Raw genomic sequence first — 18,935 nt, forward strand, 5'->3', positions numbered from 1 at the left:
TACTTCAAGTCTCGAAAATGCTTACAAATTTTAAAAACGTTATAATATACAAGTTTAAAATAGAATCTTTGAAAAGAGCAACCGCCGAGTTTCTTGCTGGCTCTTCTCGGTAGGGAAGGCACTCCAAACCAGAGGCAGTGCATTCACAGAACAAAAGCTCCTACAAAAAAGCTTTAATGTGAAGAATACGAGTTTGATTTATTTTCAAGTACTTAGGTAGCTGTATCTAAAAAATAATTGTTGTATTAATTTCAAAGGATACAGTCATTATCATATTGATAAAAAATTAATAATACGCCTTAATAATTAATATTGATTATTATTGACAGTTAATACTATGTTTTAATAATTAATTAAAAGTGATAATTATTTTTAAATACAAAAATGTTAAAAATATGCCCCGGTTCAGTTCCGCTGGAATTTATAAAAACACTTTATTAGCGGAGGGCTACGTTATAGAGGTAACCTACTTTTTGTATGCATAAGCAAATATGTACCTAATATGAAAAAAACATTTTTGATATTTTGGTACCTATTTTAAACAGCAAGACTGAAACGCGATGCATATCAATTTGCTATACGCAGGAAAATTATTTGCTAGATCAAAGTTCATTCAGTGTTATGATAAAACTAGCTTTTGCGCACTAGTCTGCGTTGAAATGAAGTAGAAATTGTAGAATAGAATATTTTTATTTCGATATTGACACTATTTTTATTCCAATAATATTTTGACCACCTCCTTAGCGCTGTGCTGAGGTGGTGAGGTGTTCCGTACCTACGAGTAATGAAAGATCCCTAGTTTGAGTTCCAGCAGGAGATTTTCTAAATTGTTTTTGGCTTTGTCTGGTGGGACGTTTCTTACTGAGAAAAATCAGCGAGAAACTCTTTTTTCCTCATTGGTACTTCAAGGTAGGTACCTCAAGGTACCTACTTAAGTAACCGCAATAGACATATAGTAGGTAAGTTTTCATGCAAATCTGATTGCAGACAAGCGCACTTAGTGTATAAATTAAAAAAAACTAACAAATAATCCGACAAACATATTTACGAAAAATTACGTATAGATACCTATTATCATTTTGACTTTGAAGTATGTAACATCAATGATTGTTGGGAATTTATTTATTAATAAATAAATTGCTTCAGATTTCATAAGGTTACAGGCAAAATCAATCAGGATTTGTAATCAGAAACTTCGCAGGAAGGAAGGTACCAGGACAGCTCTGGTCAAGACAATAGACATTAACCTGTAGGCAAGATTGTACTGTAGACACTAGACATCACAAATAACAAAAGATATGTAGATCATTTTATTTTACTCGATCCATCGTAGGTAGGTAGGTAGGTACGCGGTGTACAAAATATTATTATACCTTTGTGGTGGACGGATTATTGCAGTGCTATTGCAGGTTCAAAGCAAATAAAATTATATCGCCTGCAATATTAATATGTGAGTTAGATATTAGGCCCTTGAGGACAGTTTATGTAAACAAGCGTCAACAAACCGGTCGCTAAAGTATCTACCCATAGGTACCTACTCAGTGCAGCGCGTGCAATTAATTTATAGACAACTTGATTTATAATCATATTAAAATAATCATGTTCGTTTATTAACATATTCTGTCCATTTGGCCACTAAGCCCATCGTAGCCCATTGGCCATCGTATCTTTGATGGTTATTAATTAGATAGGTAGATAATAATGTTTATTTACAAAAAACTTATGTTGACATAGGTATGCTTTGGACCTCTAACTCCCAAAAAAGTAAAAACTGTGTCATGGTTAGTGCCTTCCCTGTTACATATTGCTCTAATTTAAAGATGACGCTTATCGTGTCGTTGCCAGGCGGGTGATCGGCTTTTTATGAGGACTAGGTAAGTAGGTACACCACATAACCACACGTCCCACAGTCATCCTAAGCCGAAGTTCGAGCCTCAATCTTATAGGCACCTTTAGGAAGAAGTTACCTTAAACTAAAAACATTTATTCAACAAAAAATAATTCAATAATTTGACGATCACAAAGTGTAGGTAGGTACAATGGTATTTTTGATCGTCAATAATTGTTTTTTAACCCCCGACCCAAAAAGAGGGGTGTTATAAGTTTGATGTGTGTATCTGTGTGTCTGTGTATCTGTCTGTGGCACCGTAGCGCCTAAACTAATGAACCGATTTTAATTTAGTTTTTTTTGTTTGAAAGGTGGCTTGATCGAGAGTGTTCTTAGCTATAATCCAAGAAAATCGGTTCAGCTGTTTGAAAGTTATCAGCTCTTTTCTAGTTACTGTAACCTTCACTTGTCGGGGGTGTTAAATTTTTTAATTTACACTTGTTTAAGATAATGATGCAATGGTGATAATGATTTTAATTAGGTAGGTACGTAGATTTAATTTTAACGGTTCCAAATGCATCTTCCTGGCCTTCGATACCATCGAGCCTTAGAGCCCTCTCTGGTAGAGCTTATATGTATGTTAAAGCTAAACCCTCCGGTGATGCTGTTACGGCCAAGTTTTACTTTGCCCCCTCATTGAAACTTGTTTCTTGTTGATTTCGTAAACCCAACAATATCTCTTGTATACCGTTTGTTAGGTCTTCTTAACAACCTTGCATCTCTTTGTTCACATCTTTACCCATGAAGTGAAAGTTGGTGTTCTATTCTATCTGCACATTCTTAAAGCCATCCAATTCTTGTTTGGTGAGATGTCTGTTGTTTACCAAACAAAATATCTGTTTGTGACACCTATTATTTATTATTATTGCTTTATGAAATTAGTTGTTTTGCCCTCTTCTTGTCGAATGATTTCAAGAACAATTCGATTACCTAAGTAAACTAATTAAGGTCAAATCATTATTAGATACGTAAGTAGGTATGGATTAGTAGGTAAGTATTCAGTTTATCACGCTAAGTAGCAACTAAAACAATTACAGAGCCTTGAAATGCCAAGGAATCACTAGCGTTCACTAGTTGGAGCTAAATAAGTATAATCTTTTGTTTGTCAAAATAATTTCAAAGTTCAATATTTAGTCAGCATCACATCCATTGTTGATAAGTGCTCTCATTTCGCTCGGTACGTTTATCTTTGACGAACGGACGGACGTGGAATAAAATGTCAATAAACGAAATATAAAAACAAAGGGAAAAAGATTGTTTTGTGATAAGTTTATAATTTTGTGTTTGGGCGGTTCGAGTAGTCAGTTTGTTGAAGAGTGCAAAATGTTGCGCGTGCGTCGCTTGGCGAGAGACGTCGTCGGACGAAGGTTTTACTCTGTGATTGGGTATGACTCCTTTCCGGAAAGCAAGATTGTTTTTAGTCTAGAGGTGAGTTAAGAAAATTAGATTAGGAGAGACTAAGTACAAAGGCTTAGATCTCATCATCAACCAATATACGTCCACTGCTGGACATAGGTCTCTTGTAGAGACTTCCACACGCCACGGCCTTGCGCCACCTGAATCCGGCGACACGGTTTAAGGTGCCCACGCACTCGAACTGAACTGCAGCGGAACTGCGCGTCGCGTCAGCGCCCCGCACGATATTCTCTCCAGCCGCGACGCGCGTACGTCACTGCCGCGCGGCGCGGCTTATTACTTATACTTACTTACTTATTATTTATACTTAGGTATAGAAACAGTAAAATATGGCGGCGCCTAGGTTTATGTACCTACCTACGCTATAATTATTCTTCCTAGACTTTCGACGTGGTGACGCCCGCGTTTGCGAGCCTTGTTGTGTAGGTAATAGCTAACGAAATTTTGTTCTATGGTAGGTAGAGACGTGTCCGCGCCACGTCTATGTTTTATTTCTATTTATATACAAGTTAGCCCTGGACTGCAATGGTTAACCAGCTAGGTGATTCGCTAACTCAGTGTCTAACTTCTACATGATAGCCACTGAGTTTGCTTGGTTCTACATTGCTGTTTCAATGGGCGTTAAAAAAAATTTGTCGTAGAAAACCTTCAATGGATTTAAAAATGAGTATATAAATTCGGTAACTTAGTGTCTAATACTGAAAGATAGCCGCTGAGGCTATTTTTCAGTAATTACCCCGCTGGAAATGGTGGGTATGACAATTTTTATCAAACTCAAATCTCTTTGGTTGCTACACGGCATCGTACCGAAACGCTAAATAGCTTGGCAGCACGTCTTTTGCCGTAAGGGTGGTAACTAGCCACGGCCGAAGCCTCCCAGCAGATCAGACCAGAGAAAATTTGGAAATTATATAATTCCAAATTTCCCTTGCCAGATATTTCAAAGCTGGGTTCGGCTTACGCGTTTCTATCACTCATTGCTTAAAACAGCTTACAGCAACAATATCTTTAACTTATAGAATGGGTAGGTACACAAACATGGTGGTTACTATCGCCTGATAAACAAGCTTTTCTAGCTGTGAAATTCTCAGATGCTTCCGACGAAGCTAGAGTCTCAGCGACTTTAGCATCGGAAGCATCTGATTTACCGCTTGAGTTTCTGAATAGGGGCATTGTAAATAGAAATATTACGTATAAATTGTACCTAAGTAGATAGATTTTGTGTGCTGAATAATTCTATTCAATTATTCTATTCTATTTAATTAACCCCCGACCCAAAAAGAGGGGTGTTATAAGTTTGACGTTTGTATCTGTGTATCGGTGTATCTGTGTATCTGTGTATCTGTCTGTGGCATCGTAGCTCCTAAACTAATGAACCGATTTTAATTTAGTTTTTTTTTGTTTGAAAGGTGGCTTGGTCGGGAGTGTTCTTAGCTATAATCCAAGATAATCGATTCAGCCGTTTGAAAGTTATCAGCTCTTTTCTAGTTACTGTAACCTTCACTCGTCGGGGGTATTATAAATTTTTAATTTACACTTGTTTAATTTAATTGCAATAATTCTACTTGTATCATTTCCAACGCAAATATTGAAGTAAACACGGAAACACTTAAACTGAATTCTATTATCTATCTATGCACTTTATGAATTGTAAACAACATGCTAATCGTCGCTTTGTCTAGATATGAGTAACTTACTAGATAGATACTGGGTGCTTGATGATACACGCTTGTGTAATATTACTGTATCATGCATACAAATTATTGACAACTATAGTACGCGACAGGGCGAGATGGCAATCACACTAATATTATAAAGGAGAAAGTTTGTATGTGTGTGTGTGTGTGTGTGTGTGTGTATGTTTGTTACTCCTTCACGCAAAAACTACTGGACGGATTGGGCTGAAAAGAATGGAGATAGATTATACCTTGGATTAGCACATAGGCTACTTTTTATCCCGGAAAACCAAAGAGTTCCCACGGGAATTTTAAAAAAACCTACATCCACGCGAACGAAGTCGCGGGCATCAGCTAGTCGATGTATAAGGCAAGTGCGCCCCGCACACCCGCACGTCAACCGCGTTATCCCGCACAGGGTTAGTGTGGAGGCTTGTAACTGTGCGGGACGTCCCCACCCCAATTGCCATCTTGATCTGTCGCGTGCTATAGTTACTATGGAATTTAATAAAACCCGTGAGATGTTAAACCTATCGAGACCACCGCAGTGAGGCATTGTACCTACCCAAGATACTGGCAGCATCCCTTTTGATGGCCAAACTAATTCTTTGCCCAAGGTAGCTGCCAGCTCTCGGGTCCTTGGTTGACTCGATAACCCTTTTCGAAATTTCCTCAAAAAGAGCTCGAGGCCCGGTCCCCACGGCCCCAAGGTATCCACGCTAAAAGGTACAAATATGAAGCTGAGGATTTTGTTATAATGTTGATTGCATTTATAACAGAGTAATATAATATGATAGGTATACTATAACACTCATCCTGTTATCATTTTCCTATCAAACATGACATTAACCTATGAGGAGGACATTGACTATAATATAAACATTGATAAAATAGGTACATTTAGTATTTACTTACTCACTTAAATGTTGGTATTTAACAACAAACATAATCTTCACTTCCACAGTGTAATTAAACACGAAAATCTGTTTGACGTTTGTCTGGTTGTTTCCTTTACGTGATTAAGAGGGGTCTCTCCGTCACTCGCTCCATACAAATGTAGTTCGTTTCTTATTTGAATACTAACCAATCATACTCAATGGAATTTTGTAGAAAGGTTCCGGGAACTAATATCTATGCCTGTGGTTTTCTAGATTTCCGTTACAATATTCGGTTTCGTATTAAGTTACGCCTCTTACGCCTAAGGTCTTAAAAATTCACATACAAATCTTTGAGCCCCTGTAATTTTAAAACAACATATTTTTAGAAAAATCTAAAATACTACAGGCACAGATATTAGTTTCTAGAAAATATCTGCAAAATTTCATGGACTTTGGTTGCTTAATATTCAAATGAAATTGGGGCTACGATTGTATGGAGAAAGTGACCTGTTAAACACGAGAATCTGTGATCTGTCAACAGAATCATTATATCTGAGAATCATTACATTTACAGTATTTCTAAAAATTATGAAAATTGGCCTACATTTACGGGGAGAAAAATGGCAGCGCTTTTTATATGAACTACTAGACGATCCTCTTAGGTTTCTAGAAAGTAAGTAAAGTCAAAATCATTTATTCAAAGTAGTACGCCTTTTGTTTTTCGGATTTGTTAGTTTTGAAAGATGATATCATAGAGGTGATAGTTAATTACGTAAACTAAAGCTACAAGGATTCCAAACGCGCCCAAGTCTGAGAAGAGGCCACAAAAACTCAGCCGGGTATTCAAAGTTAGTTAAGTTGTTGATGTTATATTGTCTATCAGACAGTTTATCCATTTGTACTGGGTATAAATAGATAATAGAAGTAATTGGTACGATAGGAACATTGCGGCGCGTCGAGCCCGGGCAAGGTCCAATTGCATTAATTACGCATACACGTGCGGTTTGAGTGTCATGGCGTCTGTAGAGACACGTTTCATTTGTCGCATCAGAACCAAATCAAATCATTTAGTTGCTATCCCATTTCAATACAAAAGTAGTGTGTGCAAACGAGCATGCGTATTTTCTTAAAATAGTCTCGGTCAAAAGGTCGGTAGCTCGGTAGGTACCTTAAGAGGGGTCTCTCCGTCACTCGCTCCATACAAACGTAGTTCCAATTTCATTTGAATATTAAGCAACCAAAGTCCATGAAATTTTGCAGACATATTCTAGAAACTAATATCTATGCCTGTGGTTTTCCAGATTTCTGTTAAAATATTCGGTTTCAACGTTACGCGGTCTTAAAAATTCACATACAAATCTTTGAGCCCCTGTAATTTTAAAACTACATATTTTTAGAAAAATCTAAAACACCACAGGCACAGATATTAGTTTCTAGAATATGTCTGCAAAATTTTATGGACTTTGGTTGCTTAATATTCAAATGAAATTGGAACTACGATTGTATGAAGTAAGTGACGGAGAGAGCCCTGTTAAGACTCCATCATGCAGGTTTCCTCACGATGTTTTCATCAAATGAATCTACCACTGATTCGGAATGCCTTTCCTACCGAGAAGAACCCTTGTGTACCGTATTTTTATTCCAAACTTATGTACCTAAGTAGGTAGCTTATTGGTTTTATGATTATCGATCGCGGCGGATCGGTAATAGCATTGCTATTATCCAATGGGAATGAGCAATGATCTGCGAATCCTTTTTGGAAAAAGACATGGCTACCTGTTCTTAGCATTTGGATAGGGTAATAATTTAATCTAGCCTGGACTGATTGTCAACGTCCACGAAAGGTCGAACACGATTCTTACTTTAAAGTAGCATACACATTCGGTCAAATTTATTTTTAGTATTTTCATCAGTGCGGACATTTTTACTCAAAAAATATTTATCTCGTATATAAACCATTTTTCCTTTCTTGAGTTAAAAGGTAAACTTTTGTGGTTTACATTGCTTATGTAAAATATTTGCACGCCATTACATGGCAAGTGTAGTGACACTAAAATAAATTGTAAAATCTATGCTAACCTAACATTTGAGCAAATAAATGATTATGATTATGATTATGAAAAAAAGCGACTGGAGAAAACACCATATTATACCTTTAGTAATCAAATTATACTTAGTAATAAAATAGGTAAGTTAATGAACAAAAGAAAATGTCATGACGTTTTTGAAAATTGCAACCTGTGATTGTAACTATATCCAATTATCCACGTAATAATAATATCCAATCATGTTTCAATTTAAGGGTGAATATAGATTAAAGACCCAAAAATATTGAATTATCAAAAGTATTGCTAACTTTACGTAACTTTAAGTAAGTAATTACTTATAATTCTTAAGTAGTGAGCCACAAGTTTCAATTTAAGTTTAAAAGCCTCATAAGTTTGGTTTTTCCTTGTATCGTTAGTTTTTAGTTTGTACTCCTAGTAAGGATAAAGCTTCGCTTTTTAGTCTGTACCTAAGTTAAAGCAAAAACGACTGTATCTGAGCAGTATGGATCATAGCTTTTACTTAAAGAAAAACAGATAGAGAGTTTGTACGCGGCTTGGTGTTAAAATTGCATAAACAAAATCCGATGGAACAAAAAGCCGTATTGGACAAAAGCCATAATGGTAATGCGTTTATTTCAGACAGGTGAGGGAGATTTTCGCTTGGGATCAAAGGGTAAAGATTTAATACTGTTAAAACATACGATATTATTTTCGTACTGTGATCGAGGCAGGTTTTCCTGTCCCCGAATATCGTGTGCTATTTCATCATTGTAATATTAAGTCAAATAGGACACGACGGACGGACGGACGGACAGACAGACAACAAAGTGATCCTATAAGGGTTCCGTTTTTCCTTTTGAGGTACGGAACCCTAAAAATGATAAAAAATGGTGTACACTGTACATACATAAAAATTACACAGTAGGTACAAAATAAAATATTTACTTACCTAAATTTTTCGATTTTTTATGGCTTAAGATTAACAACTACCTATATTTGTAATATAATAGTACAATCAGGAACACGGTCAATGACAACCCATTTTATCAAAGCACGTTTATCAGACCACAATACTGTAGAAACTTTTCTTTCGCCTGAGTTGAAAAAAAAAAACTCGACGTTTTTACACCCACCGTATGTTTACTTAACGGCGATGTTAAACTGGGTGTTTTATGCGATTATTCGCCCTTCCAGTCCCCCCACAGCTGGTGACCATCTCACGATTCTCACCCGTTTTGAAATTACAATTAGGACCTTTATTGAGATTATGTTCCATAAGTCTGAACCTCCCTGAGTGTTGAATGGGATTAATTAAATACAATAAATTATACAGGGACCTACATACCACCGTAGCACAGAGTAAGGAAATTATATTACATACAGAGGTTCCATAAAGCCGTCTAGACAGAGCAATTGTGCGGTAAGTGAGGAGAAGTAAAGGAGTTAGGGCCCTACGGGCCCTATGTTGAAGAGTTGTCGTGGTCGGTGGTCGTCATTCGATGTCAAAGTCATCACCCTACTGAATCTTTCTTTATACTATGACTGTAGTTTGACAGTGATCTGTGTTTTTCATTTAATTTTTCGTGATTGCGTTTATTGAAAAGTTGTGAATTCGATGCTAAGGGTCAGTGACATTGAAAATAATTCAATTTGACACAGAATGGTACTGGGATGGAACCATAAAAAACCTAAATCACTGGTACAATCTTAACCCCCACGTTTTGTTAACTGACTTTTTTTGCTTTAAATTATTCTTTACTGTGCACAAAATTACAATGTAATAATTAATTGATACGATTATCGATTTATATCGTCTAATTTGCAGCTTGATAATAATTTTATTTTAATATACTTAAGTAACAATAATTTGTGCCACTTGTAATATTATGTAGGTATATCAAGACTCTCGGTTCAGAAAGAAGATTAAGAGATAACTTAAAATTTAAAAAACCCCCGACACAAAAACCTCAAAAAACTAGAAAAGAGCTGCTAACTTTCAAACGGCTGAACCGATTTTCTTCGATTATAGCTGAGAACACTACACAGATACATAGATACACACGTCAAACTTATAACACCCCTCTTTTTGGGTCGGGCGTTAAAAAGCCAATAAAAAACACAGAAGTTGCGCTTTAAAAAAATAGTATGATGCAAACTGTTTTCCTCACATGATCAAGTTTGCGTGATCAAGCCTCTACGAATACGATTTATGATAAAATGCTAACTTTATTTATAATCGGGAGCCATCATAATAAGGGTCAAGGGTACAATTGTCGTCAGTAAAATAAACTGATTTATATACTTATTACTTAATCAATTTAATATTTTATCATAAACTAGCTAGAAAATCAAAGAGTTCCTACGGGATTGCGAAAAACCCACCCGCTTAACCGATTTGTATGTTTGGTACCGAGGTAGCTTGCGTCCCTGTAATTGGCATATCCCGGAAAATCAAATACTTCCCACGGGATCTTTAAAAAACCTAAATTCACGCAGACGGAGTCGCGGACATCCTCTAGTATGTTTATAAAAAGTACTATTTTTAATGTATTAGTGTAAGTAGCCGTAAGTAAACCATACATATAAAAACATTATAAACTTTAGTACCCTAAAATTAGGTACGGTTTCACTCCACCTGAGAAAATGCCCAGAAAAGAAAAGGAGTTTTTTATCTATAAATGCTTATCTTAAAGTATTCTTTGGTAAAAGGGCTTTAGTTAGGACTAAATCTTCATTTCGAATAATCTCGGAATAATTGAGGGAAAATGTTCATTTTCATTCGCACTTAAGATCTCAGTAGGTAATAATAATTCAAAAAGTCAGCCCTTAGGGAGGAATAATCCCAACTTTCTAGTATTCGTGGTTGCTATTGGTTTTGTTTAATTCTCTATAGGACCTACCTAAAAGGACACTTAAGTACGTAATCTCTTCGCTAAGGAGTAATGGTGAATCAATCAATTTGTATAAAAAAAAAATTGTAGGAAGACACTTGCAGGGCCCGCGTTGTACGTGTTTGGCCAAAAAAAAAGGAATCACAAGCTTAATTCGCTACAATCCTCCTAGACAGACAAATCTGTAAAGTATACTGAGTATACCGTGCAGTATCTCTAGCCCTACCATTACTATAGAAGCAAGAAAAGCAAGCCATGTACACCAACACACAACACCACACAAATCTTCTAGAACAACCCCACTATGCATTATTGCAAAGATTCTCTGCGATGGATTGTGGAGTCTACGTCTCCTGAGGATGCCCGGTGTTGGACTGAAACGTTGAGTGTGTTCTGGAAAATTTGTGTGGTGTTGTGTGTTTGGGAGTGTGTATTGTTACATTGTCGGTGAAAGATTTAATTATATCGACAAATCACCAAATATAATAGAATTGTGATTATATCTACCAGTAGTGTGTATTTAAGCATACTTACAGCTGTCGTTAAAATACGATATACCCAGCACGTACCTCTTACTACCTGCTTGCAAATAGAGAGCAAATTAAACTTTTTAATGGACCCAAGAGATTTATCCGGGTCTAAACTGTGCAACTCTTAGAACCGAATCGAGGAAAACTTTAAGCAAGATTTATACCTTCTTAAAAACTTTCAGTGTGTCTTAACAAGTTAAGAGTAGGATTTGCCAAGCTTTCTTGGTGTTTCTTGGATATTCTTTCGAGTCGGGTGGTTGTGGTCTTATGTAGGCCTATAAGTACTAATATTATAAATGCAAAAGTGTGTCTGTCTGTCTGTATGCTAGTTTTACCAGTTTCACCGATTTTGACGCAATTTGGTACAGAGTTATAGCTTACATCCCGGGGACGGACATAGGCTACTTTTTATTCCGGAAAATCAAAGAGTTCCCACGGGATTCTTAAAGGCTCATTCGTTTATCCAATTTATATGAAATCGGGTAGGTACAGAGGTAGTTTGCGTCCCGGAAATTGACATCTAAGGCAAAAATTGTTATGCCGGAAAAGCAACGAGTTCCCACGGAATTTTTAAAAACCATCATCTAGTTATAAATAAATAATAAAATAATTATATTCTTCTCTGCTGTCAGCTTGGCAGAGCGGTCGTGGTCCTATCACTCCTACTGCAGTATTGTGGCACGCTTGTCTATGGTTCTCTGTTTCTTTCTGATAGCTGCCTTCCTTGTGTACTCATGTAAGAGGTTAGAGGATGTCATGAGAAGGGATTAGATATTAGTTCCTTCTAAAGTCTGATCTTTGTTCTCAGGGTACGAACGTAGACAAGCGGACATTAGCTGGGACGGAGCGTAAGCAGAGAACGTTCTCTGACAGGTCGCAGTTGAAGTACGCCAGGAGACTGGTTGTCAAACTGGGAAGTGCAGTCATTACTAGAGAAGATGGAAATGGTCTGGCGTTGGGACGGTTAGCTTCTATTATTGAACAGGTAAAGGTCTTTTCTGATCTTCTCTCTTCATTAATTTCTACATCGCACGTCATCTCTTTATCTCTCACTTCTTTCGTCTCTGGTTTCTTAGGAATTAGGATTACGCTTGAAATATTGTTTATTGAAACCAAAGATATTATAAAACTTCAGATGGGCAATGCTCATTGGTACATTTGCAGTTTAAAAATTGAAGTCAAATTCGTACTTACACGTGTTTGTCTGACACAGACCACATACTCGTAGTTACAAGCGCGGGCGCAATGTTAATTGTTAACTCATCTTTTGTAAAACGACACCTACAAGCATGTTTCAAAATGTGGCCGTTTATTACCAGTCTATACTTGCCAAACTTGCTGATTGAAACAAGAAACAAGATAGCATTGTTTCGAGAGCGTTTTTGACACGAAAGCACGAAGCGATCCCTCAAGTAGCCTTAATTCTAGTGCATATAATCATTCTGACAGGTTAATGAACTGTTAATAATAACTTTACAGGTAGCAGAATGCCATCATGAAGGGCGTGAGTGCATCATGGTGACGAGCGGAGCGGTGGCGTTTGGTCGGCAGAAGCTGACCCACGAGCTGCTCATGTCTTTATCCATGAGAGAAACACTCTCACCCAGTGACCATACTAGAGAGGTAAGAACATCCAATCTGCAGAAAACAACCCCCCAGTTGATAGTGATGACTGCTGTGGTCTTAAGTGGTAGGTCTTGAGTTCAATTTCGGGCAAGGTCAGTATGACAAAAAACACGGAATCCTTTCAAAGCAAAAGAAATGGCAAACCCTTATCGATACAATATGTGGACCATATCGCGTGGAATCCGATTAGGGGTATGGACTTATAACTACCATGCCCCTTTCCAGGTTAGCCTGCTTCCGTTTTTCTATTATTGGCTCATCACATCCCACCAGTTCAGATAGTTTTGGTTTGGAATGCCCTTTCTACCAAGAAGAACCAAAATACCACAGAATACATCTTAATATTACATACTGGGTACTTAACGAGCCGTAAATCTAGATGAGATGGTCGAGTTACACCCGAATCCAGTCTCTCGGTTCGTATTCCCTCGGATCAGATTTGAGTCGGAATAGTGCACCAAGCGCTCGAGTGAATACGTCCAATTTTGTAAACCCTCTCATATGAAAACGAATCTGCCTTCAAATCGAATTTCCAAATAGATTCTCTGAGCTATGATAACTGGCATGTTCAATTTCGCCGATGTTCTGATAAATCCTGCCGATGTTATGTTACAATCGGTAGATGTTATGTTAAATTATACGGCAATTAATTCCCTTGGAACGGAGATGGATCCTAATGGGTCCCGTGCGTTGACACATTCGCCCCGTGTGTCCCTCACACTGCATCAGGACCAGGAGCCGCCTGGCTGTCCAGTGTGGAAATGCAGCCAATATTCTTGGCACCAGTCCACGCATGCATGATTTGTACAGTAAATAATTAGATGATGCTAGCTTTAAGTTCTAATGTAATATTTTCAATTAAAAAGGTTTAAAAAGTATTTAGTTAAACAAATAATACGTAGCTGAACATCAAATGTAACAGCCTATGTCGTGTTATGATAAATCCTGTCGATGTTATGTTACGATCAGTCGATGTTATGTTAAATTATGCGATGTTATTGTTTTAGGACGCGGGCAGCACGCTGGACCCTCGCGCGGCGGCGGCCGTCGGACAGTCGGAGTTGATGGCGATGTACGACGCTATGTTTTCGCAATATAACGTAAAAATTGCTCAGGTAAACTTTTATACGAGATAGTCGTGAAAAAGTTTCTATTTTTACTCGAGATGTCACCTATACCTTTTCCACAGACTAGTCAACCTCGCAACTTCGTAAAAATTTAAGCTCTAACAGCACTTTTCACTTGGTGGCTAAGCTGATTCTACAAAATTACTATCCATGATCCAAGGTATAAATATTAAAGAGATATTGTTGATCTAAAGATTTTAAAGATTGTTTATTGATTTGTCCTTCTTCATATCGTATCAGAGAAACGGATCGACTTGATTTTTGCATGGATACTAAATGACCTGGAGAGTGACATTATGGCTACTTTTTATCCCGGGAAATCAAATAATTTCTACGGAATTGTTAAAAACCTATTATTTTTAAACGTATTTGAGCTATTGAGGCTCAACAGTTTATAGCCATTTTAAAAGTTCAAAACTGTTTCAGGTTCTAGTAACAAAACCCGATTTCTACAACGATGAAACTAGGAAAAATTTGTTCTGCACCCTTTCCGAGCTGATATCTCTGAACATAGTGCCCATCGTGAACACGAACGACGCGGTCAGTCCTCCGATGTACATCCATGACGATACTGTTGTACCTGGCACAGGGAAAAAGGTATTCTTCTTCGTAATATTATATTCTACTTGAAACTAGGAAGATTTGTTCTACACCCTCTCCGAGCTGATATTTCTGAACATAGTTCCCATCGTGAACACGAACGACACGGTCAGTCTTACGATGTACATTACATATCGATAAGCATAGGCTTCATAAAAAAGCGCCACTCGCACTATCTCTCAGACTAAAAGATGAGAACAACATTGTATTAAATAATAATGTAACTACCTACCATCCCATACATTCTAATGATAAAATTAAACTCTTACAGTCAATTCTTGGTAGCTTAGCAATTCAATACTTGTTTATTTTATTTGAAGGGTATCGGTATAAAGGACAACGACAGTCTGTCAGCGCTCTTGGCTGCCGAGATCCAGTCAGACCTCCTCATCATGATGTCGGACGTGGACGGGATCTACAACAAGCCGCCCTGGGAGGACGGGGCTCGCATGATGCACACCTACACAACTAAGGAGAAAGACCAAGTGCAGTTTGGACAGAAATCGAAGGTAAAGTCGTCATAATACTGGAGAACCAGAGTACCTAACCGAGATAACTCAATGAGTCGCGACGCTAAGGCACAGATCATGTCAAAGACTGAATTTTCGGTAGATGTGGTCCAAGATTAGGTACGATTTCGAGTCTTTAATTCTATTTAATACCAAAGTAATACAATGCGATATTTAAGACATGCCACACGGTCATATGTTTGAATAATTTACTTGCAGATTTTCTTATCGGAATATTCTGATTCTGTAACTACTTATAATATATTGTTTTGACGTACAAAAGACTGTCGCATGTTGTTTAACTGCAGGGCTCTCTCCACTTACTCCATAAAATCGTCCATTCGTCGTATTAATGTCCAAATATGTAATTTTATTTAAGTCTTTGTAATGTTCAGGTTGGTACAGGCGGTATGGACTCCAAGGTCAACGCCGCGACATGGGCCATGGCCCGAGGAGTCAGTGTCGTGATATGTAACGGCATGCAAGAGAAAGCCATCAAAACTATTATCAGTGGACGAAAAGTTGGCACATTCTTTACTGATTGCCCTACCACCTCTACAACTTCGGTAGATATTATGGCCGAGAATGGTAACAATTTACTATTTTTTTACTATGGAGAGGAAACGAAACTAAAGCGGTCTAATTGCCATAATTTTTAACGTCTTCCAACATTAATAGAGATCTGGTTTATTTATTTATATCAAATTAAAACTACTGCTTTTCAGGCTAACAATATGCGTTAAGTTTGATCAATGTTTAACTGACAGTAGAATTTGACCTGATTTCATATTCCCTAGTATTTTAAATTAATACACTATAAAATTTCTTAAATTTTCTTCCAGCTCGATCGGGCAGTAGAGTTTTACAAAAACTATCTCCCAGTGAAAGAGCATCAGCGATTCATTCATTGGCTGAATTGCTATTGGACAGAAAAGATCAAATCTTGGAAGCAAATGCAAAGGATTTGGAAGAAGCAACAAAGACTGGTCTTGAAAAACCACTCTTAAACAGACTGTCCCTTAGTGAAGGGAAATTAAAAACTTTGTCTATTGGACTAAAACAAATTGCTGATTCAAGTTATGAAAACGTAGGTCGCGTATTACGAAGAACTAAGCTAGCAGAAAACTTAATGCTCAGACAAGTTACAGTTCCCATTGGAGTCTTGCTCGTAATATTTGAGTCAAGACCAGATTCGTTACCACAAGTGGCCGCTTTAGCTATGGCTTCAGCTAACGGTCTTCTATTAAAGGGTGGAAAAGAGGCAGCATTTTCAAACAAAGCATTAATGGAACTTGTAAAGGAATCGCTTTCTCCAGTTGGAGCAGAAGATGCTATATCCTTAGTTTCGACAAGGGAAGAAATAAGTGATTTGCTAGCAATGGAAAAGCATATCGATTTGATTATCCCTCGAGGATCATCAGACTTAGTCAGAAGTATACAAAAGAAATCCCAGCATATCCCCGTATTGGGACATGCTGAAGGTATTTGTCATGTTTATTTGGATAAGGACGCAGATCCAGTTAAAGCACTGAAAATAGTTAGAGATTCTAAATGTGACTACCCAGCCGCTTGCAATGCTATGGAAACATTACTGATTCACGAAGATCATTTAAACGGAAATCTATTTAACGAGATTTGTAATATGCTGAAAAATGAAGGTGTAAAGATTCACGCTGGCCCGAAGCTTGCCAATCATTTGACTTTCGGTCCACCGCCAGCGAAAAGTATGAAACATGAATACGGGTCGTTGGAATGTTGTGTAGAAGTTGTAAGCGACATGGACGCGGCGATAGAACATATTCATAAGTTCGGAAGCTCACACACTGACGTCATTGTAACGGAGAATGGTAAAGATATAGGATTTAATATTTTGTGATTTGTGGTAGGTACATAATACATATAAGATAATGTTTGAATTACTAAGTCCTTTTATTAATGTGAGAAACTTATACATATAGTAGTTTATAGAATCTTATAAGGTTGACTAATTAGATATTTTTTGACTTACTAAAACAATCTTGTCTAACTTTTCCATTTGGTAAGAATTAACTGCAAAATCTAGTTTACATTTTAATTTTTTTTGTGATGTAACCACAAATTCACGGTTTTCGGATTTTTACTTTGTGCTTTATTACCTACCTACCTGCCAAAATTTGTGATTATAGGTCAACGGGAATTACCCTTTAGGTTTTCTTGACAGACACGACAGACGGACAGACACAGTCTGTGTAGACAGACGACAAAGTGATAATATAAGGGTTCCGTTTTTCCTTTTGAGGTTTGGAACCCTAAAACAACCATATGACTATTATATTTTCATGTTACAGACACCACAGCAAAGCAGTTTTTGCACGCAGTCGACAGTGCGTGCGTATTTCATAACGTGTCATCCCGCTTCGCTGATGGTTACCGTTTCGGCCTCGGTGCGGAAGTCGGAATTTCCACAGCTAGAATACACGCAAGAGGTTTGTATTAAACGGAATTTACATTACAAAATTTGTAGCACGAAATTAGTTTCACTACATTAATTTCACTACCAATTGCACGTGTAAACGTCTATTTTCATGATGCATGCATTACGAAATCAGACGTTTACACGTGCAATTGATAATGGAATTAATGTCGTGAAACTACTTTGGTGGCACTAATTTAGTAATGTCTTATTAGATTAACTAGCCGAACCACCCTGGCTTTCTTTGGGTGGAATTCCCGATAATCCTTCTTAGCGGGAGTCTACACAATGACACCGACGTTATGTTATAAGTAACAATAATGCAGTCTGAAATGGAAGCGGCAAAACTTGGAAGGGGTATGGCTGTTTTATTAAACCCATAATCCTATTCGCCATCCATCCAGCCCATCAAACCTTTGAGGTAATTTAGATTTAATTCAGGTCAGGTCGTTGATAGTAAAAAATCGTAATTTTATGCCGCACGTATTTTCATCAGTAGGTAAATGCTTTTGGCGCTTGTAGGCGTCAAATTTCAATCTATTTTTCACATTTTAAAACTTGTTTCTATTCAGGGCCAGTCGGCGTTGAAGGCCTTCTAACAACGAAATGGATTCTCGAGGGCACGGATCACACGGCCGCTGAATTCAACGAGGGAAAGCGAAACTGGGTTCACGAAAAATTACCCGTCAATTGACTTAGGAACATTTTCTGCAGAACCCGCAACTTTTTGATCTTAAATTTTGCGAACGTTCTGTTTAAATTTAAATATAAGCGTTAATGAACTTAAATAGAATCGTAATACGCTTTACTCAAAGACCTAAGAGATTAGTAAATTAGTAAGTAAATGTAGACTTATATAATATTGACGTGGACGTAAAACTGCTGGACTCAGGGATTTCCACATTCCACCAACTTAAATATCTTAATTAAGTAGTATAATTTCATCGTTTTGTATAAAGTTTAACTAATACATAACTGTGTTTTCGAATTTTGAGATAGTAAATTTTAATGTAAAAATTGTAAATAAAAGCGAAAAATATTTATTTATCTACTAACTTTACTTATACATTTAGTATAAAATGGAAAATATCTAGTACTTAATAAGAAAATCGAATCATGTTATCTCAGATTTTTTAATGTTTTTATAACAAGAATAAGTCTTAGTTTACTAACAGTGTCTAGTTTTTTATAATAGGTAATTACATCGAATATATTTTGAAGTAAACCGAGTGTTCAATCCCCGCCTAATCTAAATATGCTTTTAGTTACATAGAGTAAATTCATTTTCTTTATA

At 37.1% G+C, this 18,935-nt stretch overlaps 1 protein-coding gene across 2 annotated transcripts in view; it reads left to right on the forward strand.

The window, feature by feature from the left end:
• LOC123870286 (delta-1-pyrroline-5-carboxylate synthase) overlaps positions 1–18,688 on the forward strand; it is a 19,106-nt gene extending 418 nt beyond the window's left edge. Inside the window, exons 1-10 of one of the 2 annotated variants that reach the window (XM_045913522.1) lie at positions 3,072–3,316; positions 12,136–12,312; positions 12,807–12,950; positions 13,961–14,068; positions 14,507–14,677; positions 15,001–15,189; positions 15,585–15,777; positions 16,032–17,036; positions 17,517–17,654; positions 18,214–18,688. In XM_045913522.1, the coding sequence (XP_045769478.1) occupies positions 3,212–3,316; positions 12,136–12,312; positions 12,807–12,950; positions 13,961–14,068; positions 14,507–14,677; positions 15,001–15,189; positions 15,585–15,777; positions 16,032–17,036; positions 17,517–17,654; positions 18,214–18,335 (2,352 nt within the window). In that variant the 5' untranslated portion in view covers positions 3,072–3,211 and the 3' untranslated portion in view covers positions 18,336–18,688. Of the gene's footprint in view, positions 1–3,071; positions 3,317–12,135; positions 12,313–12,806; positions 12,951–13,960; positions 14,069–14,506; positions 14,678–15,000; positions 15,190–15,584; positions 15,778–16,031; positions 17,037–17,516; positions 17,655–18,213 lie in introns of those variants that run through there. The other variant, XM_045913521.1, reaches the window with a different exon arrangement.
• The last annotated feature ends 247 nt before the right edge of the window (positions 18,689–18,935 follow it).

This window comes from Maniola jurtina, chromosome 12, assembly GCF_905333055.1.
Source record: "Maniola jurtina chromosome 12, ilManJurt1.1, whole genome shotgun sequence".
NCBI classification, from domain to species: domain Eukaryota; kingdom Metazoa; phylum Arthropoda; class Insecta; order Lepidoptera; family Nymphalidae; genus Maniola; species Maniola jurtina.